This window comes from Cheilinus undulatus, linkage group 13, assembly GCF_018320785.1.
Source record: "Cheilinus undulatus linkage group 13, ASM1832078v1, whole genome shotgun sequence".
NCBI classification, from domain to species: Eukaryota; Metazoa; Chordata; class Actinopteri; order Labriformes; family Labridae; genus Cheilinus; species Cheilinus undulatus.
Window position 1 is genome coordinate 20,763,880 of NC_054877.1, and position 25,295 is coordinate 20,789,174.

The following is a 25,295-nucleotide window of genomic DNA, read 5'->3' on the forward strand; positions in this document are numbered from 1 at the left end:
ACCCACCCAACCGGCTACTTGGTATGTTGACAATTTAAGACTTTAAACATTTTTATTTACACTTCTGTTGATGAGCTTACACCTCTGATGTAAATAGCTTTTCACTGTAGTGGCTTTGCTTCAAAATAAAAGCACACAACTTTTTATTATGTAGCTACAACTTTTATTTACATTACAGAAATGGAAAACAGAATCGTATGACTGGGCGACCTTTTACACAAAATAAAATGCTGTTGTGTATATGTAAAGACATTTACAGAAAAGAAAAAAAATCTTCCCCAACAAAACTTGGACAGTTTTCACACCTTATGAATAGAAGAGTACAGCTGTATACAGTCTCTTTGAGAGCTTACATGAAATGTGCAAGTATTATACATGACTTAGGTGTAGTGACAAAGCACTGGTTACATATGCAGTATAATCGATTTAGAAATAAGCACATAAAAAGAATCTTGCAAGCTTTTCTAGAAGGCACATGATGCACACTGCCACTTATGGCTACATATATAGCTCATGCTTGGAGATGCATTCCTATGTAGTAGAAGTATACAAGAAGATGATCCCTTTACATGAGCCAACAGTATTCCCACTTCAACACCTCAGTTTTGTTTTCATAAACTTTGCAATGTGACTTTATCTTTATATAAGGCTTAGTTTTTTGCAGTTTGTATATTAAGTATTAATCAGCAAAGCCTTGGGATAGTAACAAAAAGTATATGAAAAGTAGATTGCAGAAGAAAACTGTGAGCTAAGAAAGAATGGTATTCAAAGCTATTGGGTCCTTGTAAAGTTATGTTGGTCTGGCACCATTGGTGATCAACCCTTGAAGACAATTTTTAATTCTAACGACTGAGTCCACAAATACAATGGTCATTTAGAAAGAAACTGAGTGAAGAACCCTAATTTACACAGGTCCTGTGATGCAGCTCTCATCCTGAGAATTTGAATGTCTTCCACATCAAGACATTAATGACATTTCATGCCTGCTGATCCTATGAAGTCAGCTTCACTCCTCTCCAGCCCAATTTTAACATTCCACAAAGAACAGTATACATTATAAAATGCTTGTTTCTATAATTTCTAAGTGATATGTTACTTGCCGAGCAAGACTTATTCTGGCTGGAAGAGAAAGACACAACAGCTAATCCTCATCTTAAATTATCTCAATTCCAATATCTGACTTGCATTGAATGTTGTGTGTTTCTGCCATAAGTTTCTGTACGTCCCTTGGGTATTCTACTCATCCAAACCTTTGGTCTTTAGTGCATACGTCAAACTTAATTCCCTCTATCATAGTGATATTTTAAAGGTCAGCTGCTGATGGAAAGTCTTTCAGTCTTTGGACAATGGTAAATATCTAATAAAACAGGTCCTCAACCTCGTGTGTGGTTATCAAATTGGCAAAACAGAGCAGTAATCTTGCCTATGTTTGATAAACCATCAGGCCTGGTGAATGATTACAATAAGACAGAGAGAGAGAAAAAAAAAAGAGAGACAATCAGAATTCCTTTGCTTTGGTTTGGTTTGGCTCAGCGATCCCACCTAACCCTCCTGTCCAAAGTCGTCTGTGAATTTTTTCAGTTTCTCGAGATCTTGTTCATTGACCGTTGGCTTTGTGTTGCCCAGAGACCTCATCATGTCAGACTGTATAGAAGGAAAAAAATGATGAGAAAGGCAAGGATTGTCCATACATTTGTGGAACCACTCCTTATTTTTACATCCTTACCGTGCATACAACAGGCTCCATTAACTTTTCCCCAGGGACCTCCATCCATGTCATTTCCATTGCGTTGGGATCTCCAGGTGAGCAGGGAGTCAAAAGGTCATCTACAATAATGTTGGGGTCACCCCTTGATGGACCTCGTACCTTTTTAAATTTACATTACGAAAAAAAAATACACACATTTTTCACACTGGACTTGAACTGGACAGAAACAGTTCTTGTAAAAAAAAAAAAAAAACCTACCCGTTTGAAGTGGGTTGCTGACTGGACCTTTCGCACAGGCTGCATCAAAGCATCTCTGACAACGATACTGATATCAGCTCCTGAGTACCCGTCTGTCCTCTTTCCCAGACTGACAAAGTCAGATTCTGTGAGACTGTTGGGGGTCGAGCCTAGGTGGAGCTTGAACATGAAGCTGCGAGCATGCTCTTCAGGCAGCGGGATGTAGATCCTCTTCTCGAATCTTGCAGATTATAAATAGTGTATTGTGAGGAAAAATGAGTGACGATATATATTAGAGAAATGTTACCAAGTAGTAAGAGTTACCTTCTCCTGATGGCTGAGTCAAGGGTCCATGGGATGTTTGTTGCCCCAAGAACTAGAATTCCATCATTGTCTACCCCAACACCTGCAAAACAAATAATAAAAACACTAAATAGACAACTAAATACTTTACATCAAGACAACTGCAATTCCTGGCACATGATGGCATCTTGGGTTTACTATACACAAGTGACCTTATGTTACATGGTTTTAGTTGATGGACTTGACTATTTTCCCATAACTTTTAAGGCTGCTGCTATTGCCTACAGGTGTTTTCACACTGCATTTCCTTTACAGTACCTAGTGAAACTCCATTATAACTATATCCAAGGCAATTTGTTCCGATTCCACAACAGCATAGTCTTGTTATCCTCATTTGATAATTCACATAGTGCTACAACACTGCAGGAGCATGGGAGACAACAGCTCCAATAGCTCTACATACACCCAAGCCTAACATATACTTACACACCATGATGCACCCCATTACAACTCCGTATTATCCAAAGCCAAGGCAAAATATTACAGGGAGGTAGATATGCCTTAAATTGGTACTGTAAAGTCAGCTGTTTCTCAAAGTCCAAGATCCCTTCACTGTAGGAAGGATCCTCCTGAGTCAGGTCCCTCGGAGGCGAGACCAGAATCCTCCCTGGCAACTCTTGAATGCACATTTGGAACAGGCTAGTGAGTGTGCGTGATTATGTCATTGGAACAGTCACGCACATACACATTGGGGTGGCAGAAATCAAAATGCGCCAACTTATATGCTGTCACATCATCATATAATCATAACCCAGCTTCCTCCCGATAATGATCTATTTATTTATTTTTTGAAGAGGAGGGAAACAGTGCACATTGGATTGTGGGTAATTCCTGCGGAGGATATATATGTGCATCTTTGGAAAGTCTCTGTTTGAAGGACTCAGTCCTTGGAAAAAGTCCAACTTCTGTTTATAGGTGTGACCAGCCTCAGCACGCTGTAAAGTTTGATTCTCATCTGAGCAGAAACAAGGTCCCACGTGACTCAGTGTTTATGTGGTATTTAAATGGTTAACTTATCAGTTACTGATCAGTGAACAGGGAGAAATAGATGAAAAGTCTGCCCTCTGCCTACCTCTGTTGTAAATCACATGACTACGAAAAGAAATATTCTAAAGGTTTTCTATTCAAATTACAGATATTCAGAGCAACTAAGAAGCCCTGCCAATCCAGTGTCAGTAGCTGTTACTTGATATGCTAATAAAAGTGAATTCTACCTTTTTTACTTGATGTCCTCTGCTTTGTTTACAACATTTTCAAAAAGATATTAGGATGTAGGAAGGGAATATAATACATTTCCATATAGGAGTGCATGAAACTTGCATTTTAAAGCAGACCAAATACTACTTGAAACCTCAGATTGGCTTTTCATCAGTATTTAGCAGGACTTTTAACTTAAACCCACAATATTTAATGCTAATGACCCAGTCAGCAATTTTCACTGCGTTATGGTGATACAGAAGCACAAGAAGCACCATGTGTAAACAAAGAGTTTGAGCCTCATATACATACACATGTAGAGTCACTCCATCCTGCAGGCTCTGATGTGCTAGTTACTTTTTTGCTGCTGTTCCTCATCTGTCACTAACTCCAGGTCAGTGGAGGATCATTTTTACAGTAACATTATGCTTCACTGGCTTGTAGAAGAGGCATAAAAGGGGGAAAAATAGTTCCATCCTTCACTGGCGATGTAGAAAATGGTTATTGTGAAACAATTTAAAGCTTAGGACAGTTTCAAATAAAATCCTAAGTAAATACATTTATTTTAATTCACTATAACATTCAGTAATCAATAACTTACCTTGCATCTGAACCAGGAACTCTGTCTTGATACGTCGAGCAGCCTCACTCTCATTCTCACTTCTGGAGCCACAGAGGGAGTCGATCTCATCAATGAAGATGATAGAGGGCTTGTGCTCCCTTGCGAGGCTAAAAAGGTTCTTCACCAACCTGCGCGGCAACAAGAAAGTGTCAGAGATATTTCATAGTAACATGCTCCTGGCTGCAGAATATCTTATTTTATGTTGAACCTGTCTTTGTTGAGCTGTTAATATAACTTACTTCTCACTTTCTCCCAGCCATTTGGAGACAAGGTCAGATGAGGAGATGGAGAAGAAGGTGGAGTTGTTTGCCTCTGTGGCGACAGCTTTGGCCAGATAAGATTTTCCTGTACCTGGAGGTCCAAATAGCAAGATCCCCCTCCATGGTGTTCTCTTCCCTGCCAGCCAAACAAGAAGGTAAGAGGTCTTGGTTTCAAATGATATTGGAAATCAACCAACTGCCTCCTTACATATCTGTCCCATGCATGAAGGATGTTTACATGTTAAGCATTTTAGGAAAAAAATGGAAACAAAATTAAGTACCTGTGAAAAGGTGGGGGAATTTGATTGGAAGAATAACAGCTTCTTTGAGAGCCTCTTTGGCTCCCTCTAAACCAGCGACATCACTCCACTTGATGTTTGGTTTCTCCATGACAATTGCACCTTAAAAAGATTGATCTGATTTTACTGAGGAGACTAAATAACGTCTGTATAACAAGTTTGATTTTTACAACTCACAAGAAGTCAGCAAATAGTATTACAAGCTTAGATTTAAACAATAAAATGTCTATTGAGGATGTGATAGCTAAAAGCAACATCACAAACCTGAGAGTTGGTTTTGGAACTTCTTTTTCTCTGGATCATCTCCTTCATCACTTTCATTCCTGGATATCAAAAAATTCAAAACAATGATTGATTTTGTCCTCACAGTCAGAAAAAATCAGCGGTTTTAATCCAGGACTGAATGGCATCACATGCACAGATTTAACCCCACTGCCCCACCCTCAAACACACCCTTTGTCATCAGACTGTGACTCTTTGACAGGCTTAGCGGGAGGACCTTTCTCTTTCTTCTTTAGATACTCCTTCAACTTCTCTGCTCTTTCCAAATATTCGATGCATTTTGCCCGAATGCTCTGTTTTGCTTTCTCACCCTGGGCTTCATCTGTCAGGAAAAAGCACAAAAATGTAAAACTTAATTTCAAACTTGAGTATTTATTGCCAAAAGGGACACAATCTAATTTGATGTTTACCAAACAGTTTGCAACATTATTCTTGCTATCATCACTGTAATGACTATAAACAGCACAGCTTACAAAATGTTTTCAGAGATATAAAGTCACTTCTAGTCAAGCCTGCAACAAGTATGTCAATAAGGATTATTATCAGGTTGTGATTCCTTCTGGGGCAAACAGATGTGATAATCAGACAGTAGTGTCAGTGTTGTGCATTACGCCTTACATTTGACCACATGGAGAAAGTATTGAACTGCAGATTGGTACAAATGCAGAGCTTCCTCGTAGTTCTGAGCTTTATCCTCCTGAGCTGCCTTGCTGGCAAGATCAATTGCTTTCTGAAAGACAGACACATAGAATGGTGTTGGTCATACTTGCACGTGTGGGTGGCAGAAAGAGAAAACAAACACCAAACAGGGTGATGGCAGTGTCCGGATGAATGATTGCAGCTTCTCAAAAATAAAAAGCAAATGAAAACAAAAAAATTAACAGAGGTAAGAAATCTGGGATGTACATTTGAGGCAAGCTCTCTTTAAACTATATCTACTGTAATCCACACAGTGTTACATCATATTTAATGGTGTATTTGCTCTATGTGGGGGTGACATTTCACATGACAGGGGCCTAAACCTGACTTCACATGTACTTTCTTTCACTTCCTTTTGGCAAGTAAAGCTGTAATAAACGTAGTTAACTTTAACATAAGTCGTGGTTGTAACGCACTGAGTACCGAACGTCACAATTAAAACTTCTCTTTCTTTTTGAAGTGGTTTGTTTTAAAGCCAGATCACACCAGATAGCGCGTTAGCGACATTAATCCCATCAGCTGCCTTGTTCGTCATTACGTGCTCATACAACACAGTGATTGACGAATTTCACAGCATGTAATCTACATGTACGATGGAAGGTACCAACCATTATGTTACATAATCTGTAGTACACCATGACACTTCTGGTAGACTTTTAGCAGACACAAACACACGGCCGATCAATGCTGAAGTTAGCTGCGTTAGCTGACAATGCTAATTAGCAGCTAATGTTAGAAGTGACACTGTAACACCGTAAAAGCATTTAAGTCGAGAAGAATCCAGAAAAAGTAAGTTAAAGTGTTGACTGATAACTTTTTGAGAATTCCCTTTAAATTCTGTTCAGAGACGTCAACAACTGTCAACTTCTGTACTCGTTTCAGCCAGCTTTAGGGTTGGTCCTCAACTTACCTGTAAATTATTGTTGGTAGCCATAAGGCCCGATCAGTCGTCCAACAATCGAAAAGGAAACAACAGCGCCGCGGGCAAACAACTTTTAAACAAACTGTTTCAGAATTAAATCTTAAAATTAGACTTTCTGCGAGACCATCGATGTTTTACAAGGCTTGTTTTCGTTTCTTGGATCGCTCCGAATACGACCGAGGAAGGAACTTCCGCATTGAAAAGTCGATACTTGCGTGTACGGAATGCGGTGACGTCAAGACGTATGCAAGATACAGCTCAGGGCATAGACTCGCAGATGAGGTTTTATTAACAGTCAATCGATAAAGCAAAGGGCCGACTTTTTAATTTTTAAAGATTGTATATCTAACACTACGACAAAAAATAAATTAGACTACTCTGTAATTCGATCGATAATATGTTAAATTCACTCTGAGAGCAGAGGACCTGCTACTGTCAAGGACTGTTTAGATCAGCGGTTCTCAGCTGGTCAGTTCCTGATGTACTATGGTCTTATTGGATGTACACACCAAGACAAAATTGTTCGTACCCTTCTGTTAAAAAAAAGAAAAACCCACAATGGTCACTGAATTAACTTGAAACTGATAGAAGCAGCCTACTATACGTAAACATTTATTGAAAATTAACTAATGAAAATCAGACATTGATCTTGAATTGTGGTTCATCAGAATCATTAAAAAAACTAATGAAACTGGTCCAGACAAAACTGATAGTACCCTTAACTTAACATGTCTTTCACAACCTTTTGAGGCAATCATTACAATCAAGGGATTTCTGTAACTCTCAATGAAACTTCTGCACTTATCGACAGATACTTTAGTCCACTCCTTATGAGCAAACTGCTCTAGCTGTCTCAGGTTTGAAGCGTGCCTTTTCTAGACTGCATGTTTCTGCTTTTTCCACAGATATTAAATTGGATTTAAATCAGGGCTCATAGAAGGCCACTTCAGAATAACCCAATGCTTTGTTCTCAGCCATTCTCAGGATGTGTGTTTTGGATCATTATCCTGTTGGAGGACCCATGACCTGACCTGTGACTGAGAGCAAGCTTTCCGACACTGGGCAGCACATTTCGCTCCAGAATGCCTTTACAGTCTTGAGATTTCATTGTACCTTGCACAAATTCAAGACACCATGTGCCAGATGCAGCAGAGCAGCCCCAGAACGTAATAGAGCCTCCTCCATTTTTCACAGTAGGTATAGTGTTCTTTTCTTTGTATGCTGTATTTTTGTGTCCGTGAACATAGGGCTGATGTGACTTGACAAAAAGCTCCAGTTTTATCTCATCTGTCCAAAGGACATTCCCCCAGAAGCTTTGTAGCTTGTCAATATACATTTTGGAAAAATTCCAGTCTTACTCTTTATGATTTTCAGTCAACAGTGGAGTCTTCCTCAATCATTCTCCATTCAGTCTGACTCAAACAGGGACGGATGGTGGGTTCTGACACTGATATACCTTGGAACTTGAGTTAACCTCTAATTTCTTTTGAAGTTGTTCTGGGCTCTTTGGTCAACATTCGTATTATCTCTTTCTTGAATTTGTTATCAATTTTCCTCTCGCCATGGCCAGGGAGGTTGGCTACAGTCCTGCGGACCTTAAACTTCTGAATAATATGTGCAGCTGTAAACACAGAAACATCAACCTGCTTGGGTATGGTCTTTCAGCTTTTACCTTTAAGATGCTTGTCTATAATTGTCTTTCTGATGTTCTGGGACAACTCTCTCCTTAGCTTTTAGTGATCCATATTCAGTGTGGTACACACCATGATACCAAACAGCACATTACAACTTTTCCCCCTTCAGACTGACTGATTACTAGTTTAAAGACACCTGTGCTACTAATTACAGGACACACCTTGGTTTAAAATGTTCCTGTGGTAAAATTATTTTTCATCTTTTTGAGGGGTACCATCAATTTTGTCCAGGTCAGTTTAATTAGTTTTTTTTCAATGATTCCAATGAACCACAATTCAAAGGCAATGCCTGGTTTCACATTAGTTGATTTTCACTACATTTTTATTTATTATTACTTTTGTCATTTCAAGTTATTTCAGTAACCACTGTGGGTTTTAATGGAAGCGTACTAACAACTTTTTCCATGTGTGTTCATCGATACATTTTATTTTACTCTGATTTTCCATTGAATTTTTTTTTTTTTTTTTTTGCAATATCTAGACTCATATCACGCCTTTTCTGGGGGGAAACAAAACTGATTTTGTCATTTAATGTGTTAATTGCTCAAAATATCAAGAAAACAACCATCATGGAGAACAGAGGTAAATACAATGTATTCATTCATGTTAATTTAAGGTTTCTATAACCTCAAGCATGTTTCATTCTTTAATTCAGTAATTTTTTGTTCCATAAATGATATAAGCTTTGATATTCTTTGTGAAATTAATTTAAGTTGTTGAAAATGTCCAGAGTTTTGGTCTCTACTGCTCATTTTCTGAGGCTTGACCTGACAGAATAACTGTTTTAGATCACTTTAACTGTTGGATCGCACAAAACTTTCTGCAACTAAATAATTCAAAATCTGAAATTATATTATTCAGTCCACAACAGCAACCTTGGTCACTGTGTTTTGAATATCAAACCTCAAGCCTCATTCATTATATTACATTACATTACATTACATAACATTATATTATCTTATTCTGTATTTTATAATATTAAATAATATAATAAAATATTATATTATCTTAATATTATATAATATAAATATTATATTATATTAGGCTTCTCATTGGTGTTAACAGACACCACATCACCTCAATTTAGCTTCCCTACATTGGCTCTCAGTTAATTTAAAACTGATTTTAAGATTTTACTAATTACTTTTAATGCATGTATGGGTCTGGCTTCAAGCTAATATCTGAATTATTAACCCCCTGTGAGCCAGCCCGCAGCCTTAAATCCTTGAGTTGGGGCCTCCTTTTGCTCCACAGTGAAGACTTAAAACCCAAGGTTATCAAGCATTTTCCATCAGGGCCCCTTGACTTTGGAATGACCTATCTGAGGATATACATCATGCAGAATCAGTAGCATCTTTAAAATCACTTTCCAAACTCATTTTTTACAGACTTGCTTTTATGTGATGTCTTCTTATTTTGTTTTTATCTTCTATCTTCCTGAATCTAGGCATACTTCAACTCCTCTTAATATTTTACTTGCGTTTGTTCCTTGTTAATCTCAATTTATTTCATGTCCTATTGGCTATGTTTTAATTGTTATTGCCATCCTCTCCCAATTTTTGTATCTCTTTTACTGTTTTACTTCTCAATACCTTTGCTATTATATTTATTAATTTTACTGACTTTATGTTTATAGACCTATTTTATTTGGATTTTTCCCTTTATATTTGACCAATTTACTGACTTCTCTTGTGAAATTGTATTGCCTTTTACTGATTTTATCTTTCTTTTTCATTGTATTTATCTTTGTTTCTCTTCTAATTTTCCACATCTTCTTAGTTTTGGTCCTCTCAGTCTCTACCTGTACTGATGTTGTTTGTGTCATTATTCTGCTATCATTGTCTTTTGTTGGGTTCTGTTACTTTATTCCTCTGTTTGCTTTTTCACATGTCAATGTTCTTTGAAAACCCTTGTTTTTAAAAGTGCAATTCAATTAAAGTTATTATCATCATAAAATGAAAAACTGTGTGTGGTGCTTTGGACAGCTAATTTGAGATTGACGAACGGCTTTTCTTACATTTGCCTTCTGGTTGTGACGTATTTCTTAATAGAAAACCTATGGGTCATACACCCAAATTAAATTTGTTGAGCCTCTAAAAGTGTTAAATTAAAAACATAATACCAGATTATAGATGCACTGTTATTATCCTCATTTTGAAATGAAGCATTAGCTATGACACACTGGAATTAGCTCTTCAATTTAAAAATATCTTGAATGACTTTTAAAATGTCCGGTTCAGCTTATCAACTCCATCTGGAACCTTTTTTAATAGGACAAAAACTAATTATAATTATTTGTGGAAAAATCATATATATTTCATTCTTATTGCAACCTCTTTCTTGTCTAGGTACTCTTGTAGTTCCTCCACTCTGTCCAGGTATTGTTTGCATTTATCTCTGAGCTTCTGGTTGCCATCTTTACCCTGTGGTTCACCTGTTGAGATGAAGAGCACTCATTAACATCATTCTGCAACATAATTATTGTCAAGACCTTTTATAAACTATTGTAGCAAGTTATGAGTGCACAAGTTTAGGCTGTCACATACACAGATAAAAACATATTAGTTACTACTAATCAATACAGACTGTTAGGATGACAGGAAAGGCCCAATTTATTTTCCATAATGTTTAAGAGTGAATCTTGGGAGCATTTTCCTCTAGCCATGGTGACGTACGTTTTATAATATGGAGGAAATATTTGACAGCATGCTGGTAGGAGAGGATGGCCTCTTCATAGTTCCCAGCCTCATCTTCCTGTGAAGCCTTCTGTGCCACTGCAATAGCTTTCTAAAAAGACAGAAAAATTAATCAATAGGTCAGATACCTTTGGAAATCATGTTTGTACAAAAACTCCCAAAATACAGGATCCTCAAACTTAGCGAGATTACATTACTTCAGACACTTACAGACATAAATTGCAGCCAACACAAAAATACAGACTTTCAGTGCCTATAAAAAGTATTTACCCTCTTAGATCTTTTACTTGTAGCTCATTAAGAGGCCACCAAGACACTTTTGACTACTCTGAAAGAGTTGCAAGCTTCAGCAGCTGAGCTGGGAGAGACTCTACATGCAACTGTTGCCCCTGTTCTTCACCAGTCTAAGCTTTATGGGAGAAAGGCAAAGAGACAGCCACTGATAAAGAAAACAGAGTTTGCCAAAAGGCATGTGGGAGACTCCATGATCTTTTTTTTTTGGATTAAAAATTTTTATTGGTTTTCATTTAACATTGAATACATACAGACAGAATCCTTCCCCAGTGCCCACCCCTGGTCATCACTATGGATACAATCAGTCTTGGTTGTAAGCCTCGATAACTTTCCATCTTAAACATGGATGTGTTAAATTATCAAAATAAAAACAGAAGATTCAGACCATACTCCAATAAAACAGGAACAGTAATGTTAGAACAATAATGATCATAATAAAATAGTCTTAAAGAAAAAATGAAAGAAAAGTAAAATGTTCCCTTGATAGTTGTCTTCTTCTGTACAGTAGTATTAAAAAAAAACAACAGGTAGATAAGAAATGTATAAATTAAAAAATGATTATTAAATAAAAGCTAATAATAACTAAAAAAACTAAACTAGAAATAAATAAATAAATACAGACATCTCATGGAATATGACCATCATCATAAACCCCCACAAATTTCAAATATAACCTTCCAAACTGTTTACAGGACATCCTTTCAAATGCTGCCACTCGGGCCGTTTCAGCAGTCCATTCTTGGAATGAGGGCACAACCTCCATCTTCCACCCTCTGACCAGAATCTGTCTGCCTATCAGGACACTTGTTTGAATCCAACTTTTAACATGTTTTTCATATCCATTTAAAACTGAGTCATCAACTAAAACAAATAGTCTGGGACAGAAAGGGATTTGAATCCTTGTAATATCACTAAAATTGTTATGTATTCTGTCCCAAAATTCTTGTACTTTGTCACAGGACCATAAAACATGCAATGGCCTAAGACTCCATGATCAAGTAGAAGAAAGTTCTTTGGTCTGATGCGATCAAAATGGTGCTTTTTGCCCATCAGACAAGACGCTATGTTTGACTGACACCAAACACTGCACATCACAACAGACACACCCTCACCACTGTGAAGCACGATGATGCTGCCACCACCGTGCTTCACCACTGTGAAGCACGGTGGTGGCAGCATCATGCAGTGGGGATGCTTCTCAGGAGCATCATGCTGGCGACTCTTTAATATTTTCTTATTCATCACATTTAATATTGTTATCACAATATACCCCCAGAAACCACAGAAATTTGGGGTGGCCAGATGGGGCCACTGAAAATCTTGGGGTGGCACAACAAAACCAATATCCATGACTGAATAATTTAAAAGTTTCTGCAATGCTTTTGCATGGACTATATTTAAAAAATTCTATTAGGAGGGATCTGTGAAGGACATAATAAAAAAGATTATCAGGTTATTTCTTTTTTTCATAAATGGTCCTCTGCCTTTGTTACTGTCATCTGTCCAGCATCTATCTTTTTTTTACCATTACCAAGGTGATGGTCAACATGGCTGAAGCCCCCACTGTGTTCACCCCTTTGTACACACATTAATCCTTTTATTTTGGAAATAAATTGTCAGCGCTTGTAAGGTGTTGGAACTGTTAAATGTAGTCTAAGTCCACTGTAGGCCTAGAATATATCTGTAGCCTATACAACATTTCCCTGAATAAAAACAAAGAGAAACTCTGATCAGCGTTATAAGCTTGATCTAAAAATGATGGCATCTTATTTTAAACCACTTAATAAAGTAGACAAGTTTTCACAGACTACCACTGAATCTGTGGAGTTGCTGTGAAACACTATTTATGTTCAGTGATGGAAGAAAATGAGCAAATGGAAATAATGACCAGTAACTCCTGCTCTCAATCTAAGGATTGCTAAGACTTTTACAACAGCAGAAGTAATACTGAGAACGCACAAAAATACATCAAGAAGGTCTTACATTGAATCCTAATGAAGCACTTGCCAAAATGAAAGCTGTCAGACATCAAACAGCCGATAGCTCAAGGCTACACGATACGTTTGAGTTAAGTTAAAGCGGCACTCCGCAGACAAACTAGAAGCTTTCAGTTTTAAAAAAAGGCTACCCTACCTGTAAATTAGTAGGCTCCATTCAGAGTCCTGTGAGAATCAACACACAAAGCAGTCACACCGTGTTGCCCGCCTGTCTCATGTATGTCACTGTAAAACAAGTTCCTGTTTGCTTATCACTCCCTCTGCTCTGACACGAGCGTCCCAGAAAAAGAAGCCTGTTCAGTCCGAGGAATGGCAACAATGCCGAAACCCTCCTGCAAGTGAGTCACGGCGTCTAATTGTTGTCGCACAAGTTACAGAGACAATGGAAGTTGCTGAGCCATGTTTTAATAACCATAACAGACTGACGTAGGCTAAAATGACTAAGGTAAGGACTCTCGTTGACGTAACAGTAACACGAAACGTAGAACAAGTAAGACACTATCTGTTGCATGTGTAATATAATATGGTAGCTCTGATTACCGACTGCAACGTGACATGTAAAATCCGCGACTTTTGATGAGAACCAAATTCCACCTTGTTGTAATGTCTGGTCTCTCCACTAGATGGCGCCATAAGCTAATTGCAAAAGTGCAGTCTGTCTGTAAGATACCGCCTTGTAGTGATGGGAATTTAGTGTCCTTTAAGTGATCCGCATCATTTGGTTCGGCTCAGGAAGAAGAACTGACTCTTTCGGCTCCCAAACAGTTCTTTTTTCAGGTGCAAGTTATGCTCATTTAACCAGCCAGATTTAGCAATGTCATCACATATGGTTATTTGTGCCTGTATTTTAGTCCAGTTGTTCTTAGTTTTTTGAATTGATGAAAATACCATGCTATTATTTTATTAAATATACTTTACTGCCCCCCCCCAAACCCCTTGTGGGTCAAATTAAATCTGCTCACTAGCTGGAATGTATGAAACACCCAGTATAATTAATGTTGTACCATCAAGCTTATCCCTACTGTGAGATATGCCTGTGGAAGTTTGTAGAAAAGATTATTCCTGCTAATCAATCAGATATCACAAAAACAACTTACATAAAAATAAAACCAAAAATTGTTACAATGATATAAAACGGCTCTCAAACGGGATCCGGCTCTTCTCGGTCACATAAAAGAGTCTGCTCTTTGAACCTGCTCGTTCATGAACGACCCATCACTACCACTTTGGCTTTTGATTTGGAGCTCGAGGGACCATGCTTAATGAGGTAAAAAAAAAAAAAGGAAAGCACTTTAAAAAAAGGATGACAATTAAGGTTTTACAGTTAGAGGCTTTACTAATTATCAAGTCATTATCGTTCAATTTTGTGTTCGCAGTTCTTAACCAGCCATTGCACTTGCATTTAGCCTACAGCTAAATTTATAAGGCTATAGCTTAAATAGTAGGGAAAATAGGCAAGAAGCTGCGCTTTTTGAATTTCAAGCCTGTAAAAGATATAATTTTAAGATTCTTTATGACTACATTTTAAATAATATGAAAGTTTTGTTTTGTAAATGTTATCATTTGCACACTAAACGTGTATATTTTTTTCTTGTGTTTGAATGTCAGAGATTTACGAAGTGTTTAAAGAAAATAAATTAGGCGTGCAGCTGGGTGACGCAGTGTAAACTGTGATAGGAGACCTTTGGCCCCCCTCGGTGGATTAGCATCGAGCTCCGACCGTCGACAGCCTGACACCTGATAGCTGCAGAGTGGCGCTCAGTCTGCTCAGGAGGAAGAAGGAGTTGGTGTTAGTTTGGAAACATGCGGCGGAAAGAGAGCTTACCGCCAACAGAGGAATACCAGCTCATATCTTTTTCACTGACTGTAACCAACGTGCTATCTCATTGAGAGAGCCTCGCGCAGCCTATTAGGCGTATTTTATGGAGAACTATAGATGACAAGACCTGCACGCTGCGGGTTGCTCTCAGCATCTACTGGGATCTTTACTGTGGATCATGGCAAGAGGGATGACGGGAGCTCATCTCCTCGCTTTATTTTTTGCTTTTTCAGTAACACTTTTCAGGGAAACAGATGGACAAGAAACAGGCTATAGTTTGAGTCCTCCGTATTTCAACCTCGCTGAAGGGGCGAGTATCTCTGCCACAGCAACCTGCGGTCAGGATGAGGCTGGGGCACCGAGATATGATTTGTACTGTAAGCTGGTCGGAGGACCTACTACCGGAGTTCTTACTCAGAATATACAGGTATGAAAATCTTGTTTTCACTTATGCCACACAAATGAAGATGAATTACAATGGAGTTGGGAATGCATGATCACACTTTTACACTTTGTTTAAACTTTATTACTAATGCCTACGTATTTTGTAGATATGTTCCCGTATGACTCACGTTGTTTCGTTGTAAAAGCTCTGCCTGCAAAGTTGAAGCTGCCAGAAACTATTTTACTCCATTGTACTTGAGTTTTGTTCAGGAAATGGCCTTTTCAAAGTGCACTAGTCCCCTCAGGAGTTTCTCTGAAAGGCCCCGTATTACTGTAAGAACAGCAATTTGACATGCACATACAAAAACTTAAGTTTGTCCTGTGGGTGCAATACTTTTTAGTTGGGTTAGATATCTGCCAGTGCCTGTCTTTTCCTTTCATTCTAAACCTGCATGTAGTTGTTCTGCTGTAATTATTTGGGTGTGTATGTCTCTGAATCTAAACAATCTGACAACATTCAGGGTCAGTTCTGTGACTACTGCAATGTGGCTGACCCTAACAAAGCCCACCCGGTGACCAACGCCATCGATGGGACAGAGCGGTGGTGGCAGAGCCCTCCTCTCTCCAGAGGGCTGGTTTACAACGAGGTGAATGTAACCCTGGACCTTGGACAGGTAAGATTATCATACTTTACTGTGCTGTGAACAGCTGTTTACCTGCTGCTGCCTGCACTGTGAATAATGATTGCTGTGTGGTGACAGGAAAATGTAGCACCTGGATGTTGCAAAGGGGAGTGAAGGAAAGTGTTGGCTATTGTTTTGTTGGCACCTTCACTGCTGTGAGATTAAACATTGTGATATTTTACATCTGATTCTGCCTTGTTTTGACCTTTTTTGCTGCGGTTTCTTTAAGCTAGGTGCTTATAGGGAAGTTGTTTGACAGATGTTGTTTCATTCACAAGTGCTCCAAATGTGTTACTAGATATTATTTTCAGTTTGAGCCTCATCACCTCAGCCAGCGGTGATCATGTGATTAATGTGCTGCAGTTGGATGCTCGCCAGGAATCAGATTCACGCCCCTTTGGCAGGCGAATATGCTTCCATCACGACCCGTGTCTTTGGCAGGACTTTGGCTTACGGCCCATAAAATTGCACCTCACGCTGAATTATCCACTGTGAGGAAAGAGAGGAATTCTGTCTTGCGATTAGGGATCAGAAGAAATCAGATTGGAGGAGTGCAGGTGGAGGCCTGGATCTCTTGTGTGAGGAGGGTTTTGACTAGCTTTGGAGTGGACTACAAAAAGAGAGAGCTACAAAGGCGCTCCTATTCGCACGTGTTGCATATTTGCCTCCCAGTGGGCGCTGTGTCTGACAATGGGTGGCGGCTTTTCTGTCTCTGTTTTTAGACAGACTGGGCTGAGCAGAGATCCTCCACGACTAAATATAGTGTGGGCATACAGGAGGATGGACACATGCAGGGCCTTCAGGGATGTCTGACTTTAATACGTGGTAATGCTCAGTTTATTTGGGAGTGGGGAAAGCAGCATTATTGCATTACAGTGTGCTAAAAAGAGCATGGCTAGATCTTTGGCGATGGCTACCAACTGCATATTACAGCCCTCCCTCATTGTACCACCACCTCATGAACAAATAAAAACACACACACCTGTCACACACATTTTTCCCTTTTTGGTGTCTCATGCAACAACCAGGACTGTAAACAATGCTCACCTGCTACTGTTTCATTTGAAGCCGCATGGTTGTTGTTGTACCAAAGTCTTACATGCGTCCTGTAAATTCAGAAAGTAGTAGTTGGGTCTTCTGCATATATTCTCTAAAGGAAAGATTTAAGCCAGAGCTGGGAGAAATAGTGGCTTCTGCAGTTAAAAATGTGTGTGTTTGCTTTCCTTCATTGCTCTCTCCAACTTTACAAATGTAAGCTCATCCATTACCCAAGCCAGGACTAAAGCTGTCAAGCTTTTCTACTGTTCAATGTGAAGCTTTGATTGCTTTGTTGGCTTTTTTCAAATCCACAGGATAAATGATGTGTTCATGGAAATATGTGGGCTATATCCCACTGAATGGGTTTGTGGTTTCTTTCAAGACAGATGCAGGTGGCTGTTCTGGTCTGTTCCATACAGTGCTCAGTACATGTATTATAAAATGGTAGAGTTGATGTTTATGTTTAAAAGCTGAGGTTCAAAGAGAGAGGCTTTTTTTTTTTTTAGAGATGTTTCCGGTTTGTCTGTCAGGAGGCTTGTTTCAAGCCAGGTAAACTAAGTATAAACTCATCTAGTTAAAAGCAATCTCAACATGAGTCTGACTTACACATTAAACCAAAAGTGAGCCAAAAAATAGATTTTGAGCCAAAGAAATCTGTGTTTAAATTCACTAATGATCTCTCTCAATATGGAAATGTTGCCCTGTGCGTTTATCTGACAGTTTGGTTATCTCTGGATTGTATGGACCACCTTTAAATGAGTTGTCACAAAATTATGTAAAAGCAATCATAGTCCCCAGATGATGAATCCCATGGCTCTGAAGATTCTCTGCTAACCTCTCGTTCCACCTTAAAATGACACATTTAAGTCGTAACCAAATGTTTCAGCAGCTATAGGAGGGACTGTTGTAAATTATTGGGACTGACATTCATGCCACCCAGAGGATACGCTGTAATGACTTCATTGATCCCCTGGTGCTCCATCTTGCACCATATTCTTGTCAAAAAGTTTAATTTGAAGGCACTTTATAGATATTCCCATCCATCAGCTTTCTACTTTTTGGTAACATGATTGACAGCCTGCATGCAGAACATAAGCATGTTTTTATTGCATGTTAGCTTACAGGAGTTAGCATTTGCTGCCTAGCACTGCTGTGCTCTGACAATGATTCTAGCAGGGCTGTAGACTTAGCTTTGGTTTTGCTGAGTTTATTCTCAGTAATAATCTTGGTGCAGTGACTGAGATTGTAAATGCTGCTAAGAGTACAAGTGTAAAGGTTACTATGGTAACTATGACAAAAGGGTGGGGATCTCAGGGTCAGTCACAATCTAAATATATGATGTGATGTTGCACAGTGCAAGCCAGCACTAAACACAATACCTTTCCCATGATACAGCAATTCTTTACCAAACAATATATTGCAAAAAAAATCATGATATATTACAATATCTGATTAACAAAGTATAAAATGCTTGAAATATCTTCCTGTAATAAATGATTATCTTATCCTAAAAGATAAGGAGCAGGATCAGTGTATTTATTCACTGTGATCTGGTGTCAGTTTCACCTTTTATCAAATCTCAATCAACTTCTTTTCACTGCCGTCCAACAACCAAACTACGCTGGGGGGCTCAGCTTCTCTTGGATACAGGTAGTGGGAGCTCCAAGGAAAAATAGTTGGGAACCACTAGATTTGCTCTTTTATTACCTATCTTTGCCCTAGAAAGCTTGCATCTCTGATACTTAATCTGTGGTTGGGCCTGTGGTGATTGTTGTGAAGTTGACAGACACATAGTCTGCTTGTCGCTCTCCTTTCGTCTGCCTGTCGCTTTATGGCTTTAATTAAGGAGTCTGTCCAATCAAACCAGAGCTCCATAAGTCTGTGAAATCAGTCTGTCAACAGTCTGTCTTCAATCTGTCACACCTGACAGAACTGGTGAATAAGACAAGCACATTGCATGCAGCCCAATAATTGTTTAATCATAATTGTGGGAAGCCAAAAATGTGATTGAAATCGAAAATCGATAAATTGCCCAGCACTAGAAGACAGTGAAAAGTAGCACATCCCCTGTTGGCCTGGTGTGTGTCACTTTGTATCACAGAACGTTATGTTGTTGCTTGCAAAACATAATGATGACTGGAAATGGTACCAACGCGCATCTGTTTAACATTGATATCGGCCCTCTTGATAGATAGTCGTCATCAGCAAATAATGTGGGAATGGACCAGCTTCAGTAGCAGATCTTTATTGTGTCATTTGAGATTAAGTATGCAGAAAGTCTGCTTCCAAGGAGAGACTGACTATTGGGCACAAGGAGTGACGTATTAGACAAATTCTGTTCTGTTTTTGTGGTCTAAGTGGAAATGTTGGCATGTTGTAGTGTTACATCAAAAGAAGTAATGAAAAACACAGCATCAAAATCAGTGCAATACATTCACTTTTTGTGTTGGTACATCTCTAATGAATGGGGGAGAATTTTTCAGGGCCATAACAGTGCTTTTTCTCTAGTGCTTTATATTGGTTCACCATTATCTAGGCTACAGTGAAGTTTTTAGCTGAAAACATAGGGATTGAAAATTTGTCTTATACACAAGATCTATTTTATTTTATCACACAAGTCAGGATGATGATATAATGCTGCTTTGATGTTTTGTCACACCCCTACTATGGCATGTTTGGTCATAATAGAGTGTTGTGAAAAGTATTTGCCCCCTTTTTGATTTCTTATTTTTTGCATATTCATCACACTTAAATGTTTCTGATCATCAAACAATTTTAATATCTCACAACCCAAGTAAATATCGAATGCAGTTTCTAAATAATGATTTTATTTATTAAGGGGACAAAATCCAACCCTATCTGACCCTCTGTGAAAAAGGAATTGCCCCCTGAACCTAATAACTGGTTGTGCCACCCTTGGCAGCAATAACTGAAATCAAGAGTTTGTGAAAACTGGTGATGAGTCTTTCGATTCGCTGTGGAGGAATTTGGCCCACTTTCTTCACAGAAATGTTTTAATTCAGCCATATTGGACACACCACAGCATCTCAGTTGGATTTAAGTCTGGACTTGGACTTGTCCACTCCAAAACCTTAATTTTGTTTTTTCTTGAGCCATTCACAGGTGGACTTGCTGATATATTTCAGGTAGTTGTCCTGCTGCATAACCCAAGAGTGCTTGAGCTTGAGGGCCAGATGTTCTCCTTCAGGATTTTCTGGTAGACAGCAGAATTCATGGTTCCATCAGTCACAACAAGTGGTCCAGGTCCTGAAGCAGCAAAGCAGCCCCAGACCATCACACTGACACCACCATGTTTGACTGTTGGCATGATGTTCTGATGTTCTTTTTATCAAATGCTGTGTTATTTTTACTCCAGCTGTAACTGGCTGCACACCCTCCAAAAAGGTCCACTTTTTTCTCGTCAACCAGAATATTTTTCCAAAAGTCTTGGGGATCATCAAGATGTTTCTTGGCAAATGTGAGACGAGTCTTTGTGTTCTTTTTTGTCAGCAGTGGTTTTGGCCTTGGAACTCTCCCATGATGCCATTTTTGCCCTGTGTCTTTCTTATGGTTGAGTCATGAACTCTGACCTTAACTGAGGCCATTGAGGCCTACAGGTCTTCGGATGTCTTTCTAGGTTTTTTGTGACCTCCTGGATGAGTTGTCGTTGCTCTCTTAGAATAATTATGGTTGGCCGATCACTCCTGGGAAGGTTCACCACTGTTACCAGTTTTCTCCATTTGTGGATAATGGCTCTGACTGTGGTTTGCTGGAATCCCAAAGCCTTGGAAATGGCTTTGTAACCTTTTCCAGACTGATAGTTTTTAATCACTTTGTTTCTCATTTGTTCTTGAATTTCTTTGGATCGTGGCATGATGTGTTTCTTTTTGAGATCTTGTAGCCTACTTCACTTTGTCTGACAGCTTCTATTTAAGGGATTTCTTGATTCAACATATCTGGCAGTAATCAGGCCTGGGTGTGGCCAGTGAAACTGAACTCAAAGAACTGTGGTTAATCACAGTTAACTCATGATTTAACAAGGGGAGCAATTACTTTTTCACATAGGAAAAGATAGGGTTGGATTTTTTCCCTTAATAGATAAAATCATCATTCAGAAACTGCATTTTGTTTTTACTTGGGTTGTATTTGTGAGATATTAAGATTGATTTGATGATCCAAACATTTAATTGTGATAAATCTGCAAAAAGAAAAAAAAAAAAAAACAGGAATCAGAAAGAGGGCAAATACTTTTCTTGCTTACTATCTTTGTCTGCCTTCTGCCACACAGTCAAACAGGTATGAATAATGACACCACACCTATGTGCTAACTGCTGCAGATAATCTAATCCAAACAGGAAATGCAATGTAAGAAATACTTTTTCTTGGTGCTATATTTATGATCCTCCTCGAAATTCTGGGTACTGTAATGGCATAGGTATTATATAGTGCCCCAAGCTCTCAAATCTCCTCTGGATAAGCCCTACATCTCAGTCAGCAAGTACAAGATAGCTGCTCCTTGTTTTTCTGACTTCTTGGCTTTTGACCTGTGACCCATGAAAATCAGAACTTGAGACAGGAAATTATCTCATCGACCTTTGGTTGGCTTCTGAGTAGAAAGCAGTTATATTAGCCATGTTTACTCCAATATATGTAGGTGTTAAGCGTGGATGTAATTTATTGCTTTTAAGTTAAGATTTATGTACTATATGTTTACTCTCATACTATTTGTCAAACCAAATGCATTCATATGTCCACAAGCCAGTAAACATGTCTTGTCAGCTCTGTTATAAATGTATTCTGCATGTCATCACCAAAATACTGGCAACTTTTCCAGGAACTTTTGCCCTCGTTAAACTATTTACAGGACACAGTAGGCAAGCCATTGTTCTGGTAAACATTTACACCATGTATCAGACTACCAGTCGCTCCTTATTTTCTGGGGAATGTATTTTAGGAGCCCTGACCACATGTGCTTATCTGCCTGAGTGAGCCCCGAGTCAGCCATGTGAGTCAAACATAGCAAGGCTTACTGCTGTCTGTCTCCAATCTGATGAGACTGAGCTGTTTTGGTGTCAGGCACTGAATCAACATCAAACAATATCAGTTTAGAATAAGGTCTGACCAGTTGGATAGATCAATGTCCAAGGGACTTAAATTGTATTTTTACTCTAAAGTTAAGGCTGAGGATTATTGCTGCTGGTGACAGGTGTTTATTGTATTGTTGATGGATTTTTGTTTCATTGACTTTGCGGCTGTAAAAGGCCAAATTTCAAAACACGATTGCTGTTTTTGAGTGAATTATAGGTTATCGTTTGCTCAACATATTGTTATGTTTGGTTGTAGGAGATGTAATAAGCACAAGAACACTGGCATGCTAAATTTAGAGAGGGATCTGGTTCAGGTTAGTGCAGTGTCTTTGGCACTGGTTAAAGTTTTGCAATCAACAAGAGACAAAGCTTCCAAGAACTCAATTTTTAGAGACATTCTCCTGGAACCTAATCTCCTTTTCTCAGGGGTCCTTCTCCCACTAAAGTTGGTTTGAATGTTTTATTTGCAGCCGTCGCCCCCTTTTGTGTCCGAATCCTTCCAGGCAGTATTGTGTGACATCCTTTCTGCGCTCCCAGACTCTCACAGAGGTTTGGTTCTTTTTAAGCCCCTCTGAAAGTGACCTAGCCCTCTCATTTCACTTAACAAATGGATGGAAATGAAGAGGTGGTGTAATTTGGTGGTGAGAAAGTACTTAAACAGAAAACAGACACACAAATGCACAAGTTTAAGGCTAAAACCCTCCACTTTCCCTTGACATTTGTCCTCTCCTGAGTTACAAGCGTGTATAATGCTTATGCATGTATGATCTTGGCCATACAGACTTACTAACAGGTTAGTCTCCTTTTAAAGCGTGTGTTTTAGTCTCCTTTTAAAGCATGTGTTTCAAGCGTAATCTTAAAAAAAACTAAGACAAATGATAGATCAAGTCTTTTTTTATAACCAATATATTATTTTTGTTAGTGGAAAGGTTATTACTTATTGAAGTTATTATTTAGCCTTTATTTAACCAGGAAAACTTCATTTAGACAACAAAAATCATATGCAAGAGTGCCCTGGTTGTAAAAATTATTGATAATTCAGTGCCTTTCAGTACCATCTCATTTAAAAAGACTTTTACATCTAAAAAATCTTTCAATATTTAGCCATATTTTTAACCAGTGCTGACACTGGAGAACAACTAGAGAGCATTGTCTAAACTGCAAAAATACATTGCCAATATTTGAGAACAGAATCTTTGCCAACATATTTCTGCAATTTATGCAGTATGCATGGTTTTCTTTGCAATTTTTGATGGTTAAAAACAAGAAATGACCTAATATTGAATGACTAGGACTCATATTTGTTGCCACAGTATTAAAACTGGTTTGATTTTAAGTGGAATTGTATGAAACAAAAAATGGGGTATTGTCACAGCTCTGATGATAAAGATTTGTTCATACACTGCAGTTTGCTCAGTCTGGCAGCAGAGACAAAACCCATCCCATCCTACAGCTGAAAAAAGAAAAAAGAGCCTCTCTTTAACCAGGCTGCCTGAGGCGCCAGATATTTACCACTTCTCCAACAGCCACTTCATGCTAGTTAGCTGTATAGCAGCCCCTCTGTTGGACTGCAGTTCCTCCTAAATCTGGAGCCTCTATGTGGGAAAACTTGTGGGGGTTAATGGGGGATCTTTTCACCTTTTCAACACCCACGTCACCCGTTCATATATGGAAATGCTAATCAGTGGTCACAGGTTTACTGACGCAGGCATTGATGCAGTGGGATTTGTTGTAAAGCAGGAGTTGTCCTAGAAATTTGATGAGGTTGTTTTATTAAAAGTAGTATAGCCATTTGCCTGCTTTGCTTAAATTGACTGATCCTTCATAAATATGCAAAATTTCTAAAATTATGTTTTCACTTTGTCATGATGGGCACTGAGCTTAGATTAATGAGATAAAAATGATTTTTTTCAACTGAGGCATCAGGCTACAACATGAGAAAAACAAAAAAAGCAAAGGTGGTCTGAATACTTTCTGTATGCACTGCAAATGTGGTTCAGGCTTAAAACTTAAGTCTCTAAAACACACTTTAAAGTAGAGGAATGAGGATGAACAGCTGATGAAGGTGTGATGGTCCTACCTAAAACTCCACAAACTTAATTGTACATACGGTCGATATTAACAGCCAGTATAGGCCAATATTAAAAGCTGTTTAAATACCAGTTATGAACTTTTATAGCTTATATCTGCTGATGCTGATATCATGCCAAAAATATCTTGCACTCCTAATTTATTTTATTAAGAGAAACAGCATTGTTGACAAAAAACAATAAAAAAAAACATCATACATTGACTATTGATTAGAGTTGTCTCGATTCCAAAGTTTAATCACAGTTACGATACTAGCAGAAATCAAATGATGTTGATACCTCACAGGGGCGTATCAAGGGATTTTGGGCCCCCAGAATGAATATTACACAGGGCCCACTTAACTAACCAAGCAACAAAAGTTGCATCATTTTTACAAATGTCTATGTACTTTAATTTATTTTGAACCATATTTCCCCATTTATGAGCAATAGTTTTACTGTTTTTAGATTAAATTTACTTGGATTATTTCGCAGCACTGGACTACACCATTTGGAAATTCTAAGGAAAGAGCAGGGGCCTCCCTGTATTTTATTTAACTCTGTTTGATACAAATTTTGGTCCATCAACCAATTCCTTTAGTCGCTTTTGATTCAATAATGACACTAATTACAAAAAAAAAAAAAAAAAAAAAAAGCTGATTTTCATTGCAGGCTTATCAAGGGCCCCTCCCTACTGTGGGCCCGGGTAATCAGTCCCCTTTTTCCCCCCTGTGCTATGCCCATGACACCTCATATGAACTGAACTGAACAAAAATAGAAGTCCTGGGCACCTAGTTTCTTGTTTTTAATCACCAACAATTGCAGGCAAACTCTCTAACACTATGCAAAATTGCACTTAATACATTTTGTGTTTCCTGTGATTTTTGCAATTTAGATAGTTTGCAAGCAACTATTGATGGATTATTCTTCTCCTACACATCTGCC

The 25,295-nt window shown here is 38.5% G+C and overlaps 2 protein-coding genes across 5 annotated transcripts in view; one reads left to right on the forward strand and one right to left on the reverse strand.

Annotated features, from left to right (window-relative positions):
* Nucleotides 1-140: 140 nt before the first annotated feature.
* On the reverse strand, nucleotides 141-13,786 carry vps4b (vacuolar protein sorting 4 homolog B). 2 transcript variants are annotated; one of them, XM_041803863.1, is made up of 13 exons: nucleotides 13,407-13,786; nucleotides 10,959-11,070; nucleotides 10,617-10,717; nucleotides 5,587-5,698; nucleotides 5,140-5,290; nucleotides 4,951-5,009; nucleotides 4,669-4,788; nucleotides 4,367-4,523; nucleotides 4,107-4,255; nucleotides 2,270-2,351; nucleotides 1,967-2,186; nucleotides 1,727-1,867; nucleotides 141-1,644 (listed from the first exon to the last, which is right to left on the reverse strand). In XM_041803863.1, exons 1-13 carry the CDS (start codon nucleotides 13,425-13,427, stop codon nucleotides 1,543-1,545), a joined length of 1,527 nt encoding a protein of 508 aa, XP_041659797.1. In that variant the 5' UTR covers nucleotides 13,428-13,786; the 3' UTR covers nucleotides 141-1,542. The 2 variants fall into 2 exon arrangements, with proteins under 2 accessions (XP_041659797.1, XP_041659798.1); XM_041803864.1 differs by lacking the exons at nucleotides 10,617-10,717; nucleotides 10,959-11,070; nucleotides 13,407-13,786 and adding an exon at nucleotides 6,578-6,798.
* Nucleotides 13,787-15,051: 1,265 nt separating this feature from the next.
* LOC121520525 (laminin subunit alpha-3-like) overlaps nucleotides 15,052-25,295 on the forward strand; it is a 98,718-nt gene continuing 88,474 nt past the window's right edge. For all 3 annotated transcript variants that reach the window (XM_041804013.1, XM_041804014.1, XM_041804015.1), the window contains exons 1-2: nucleotides 15,052-15,516; nucleotides 15,995-16,147. In XM_041804013.1, coding sequence (XP_041659947.1) covers nucleotides 15,268-15,516; nucleotides 15,995-16,147 — 402 coding nt within the window. In that variant the 5' untranslated portion in view covers nucleotides 15,052-15,267. The remainder of the gene's footprint in view (nucleotides 15,517-15,994; nucleotides 16,148-25,295) is intronic.

Excerpts from the sequence above, each read along its gene's own strand:
- vps4b (XM_041803863.1), bottom strand. The coding sequence starts at position 13,427 with ATGGAGCCTACTAATTTACAG. Across the intron at positions 5,699-10,616 it reads AGTACCTAGACAAGAAAGAG|AAAGCAATTGATCTTGCCAG; the intron begins GTTGCAATAAGA and ends TCTGTCTTTCAG. Across the intron at positions 1,868-1,966 it reads CAGCAACCCACTTCAAACGG|GTACGAGGTCCATCAAGGGG; the intron begins GTAGGTTTTTTT and ends AAATTTAAAAAG.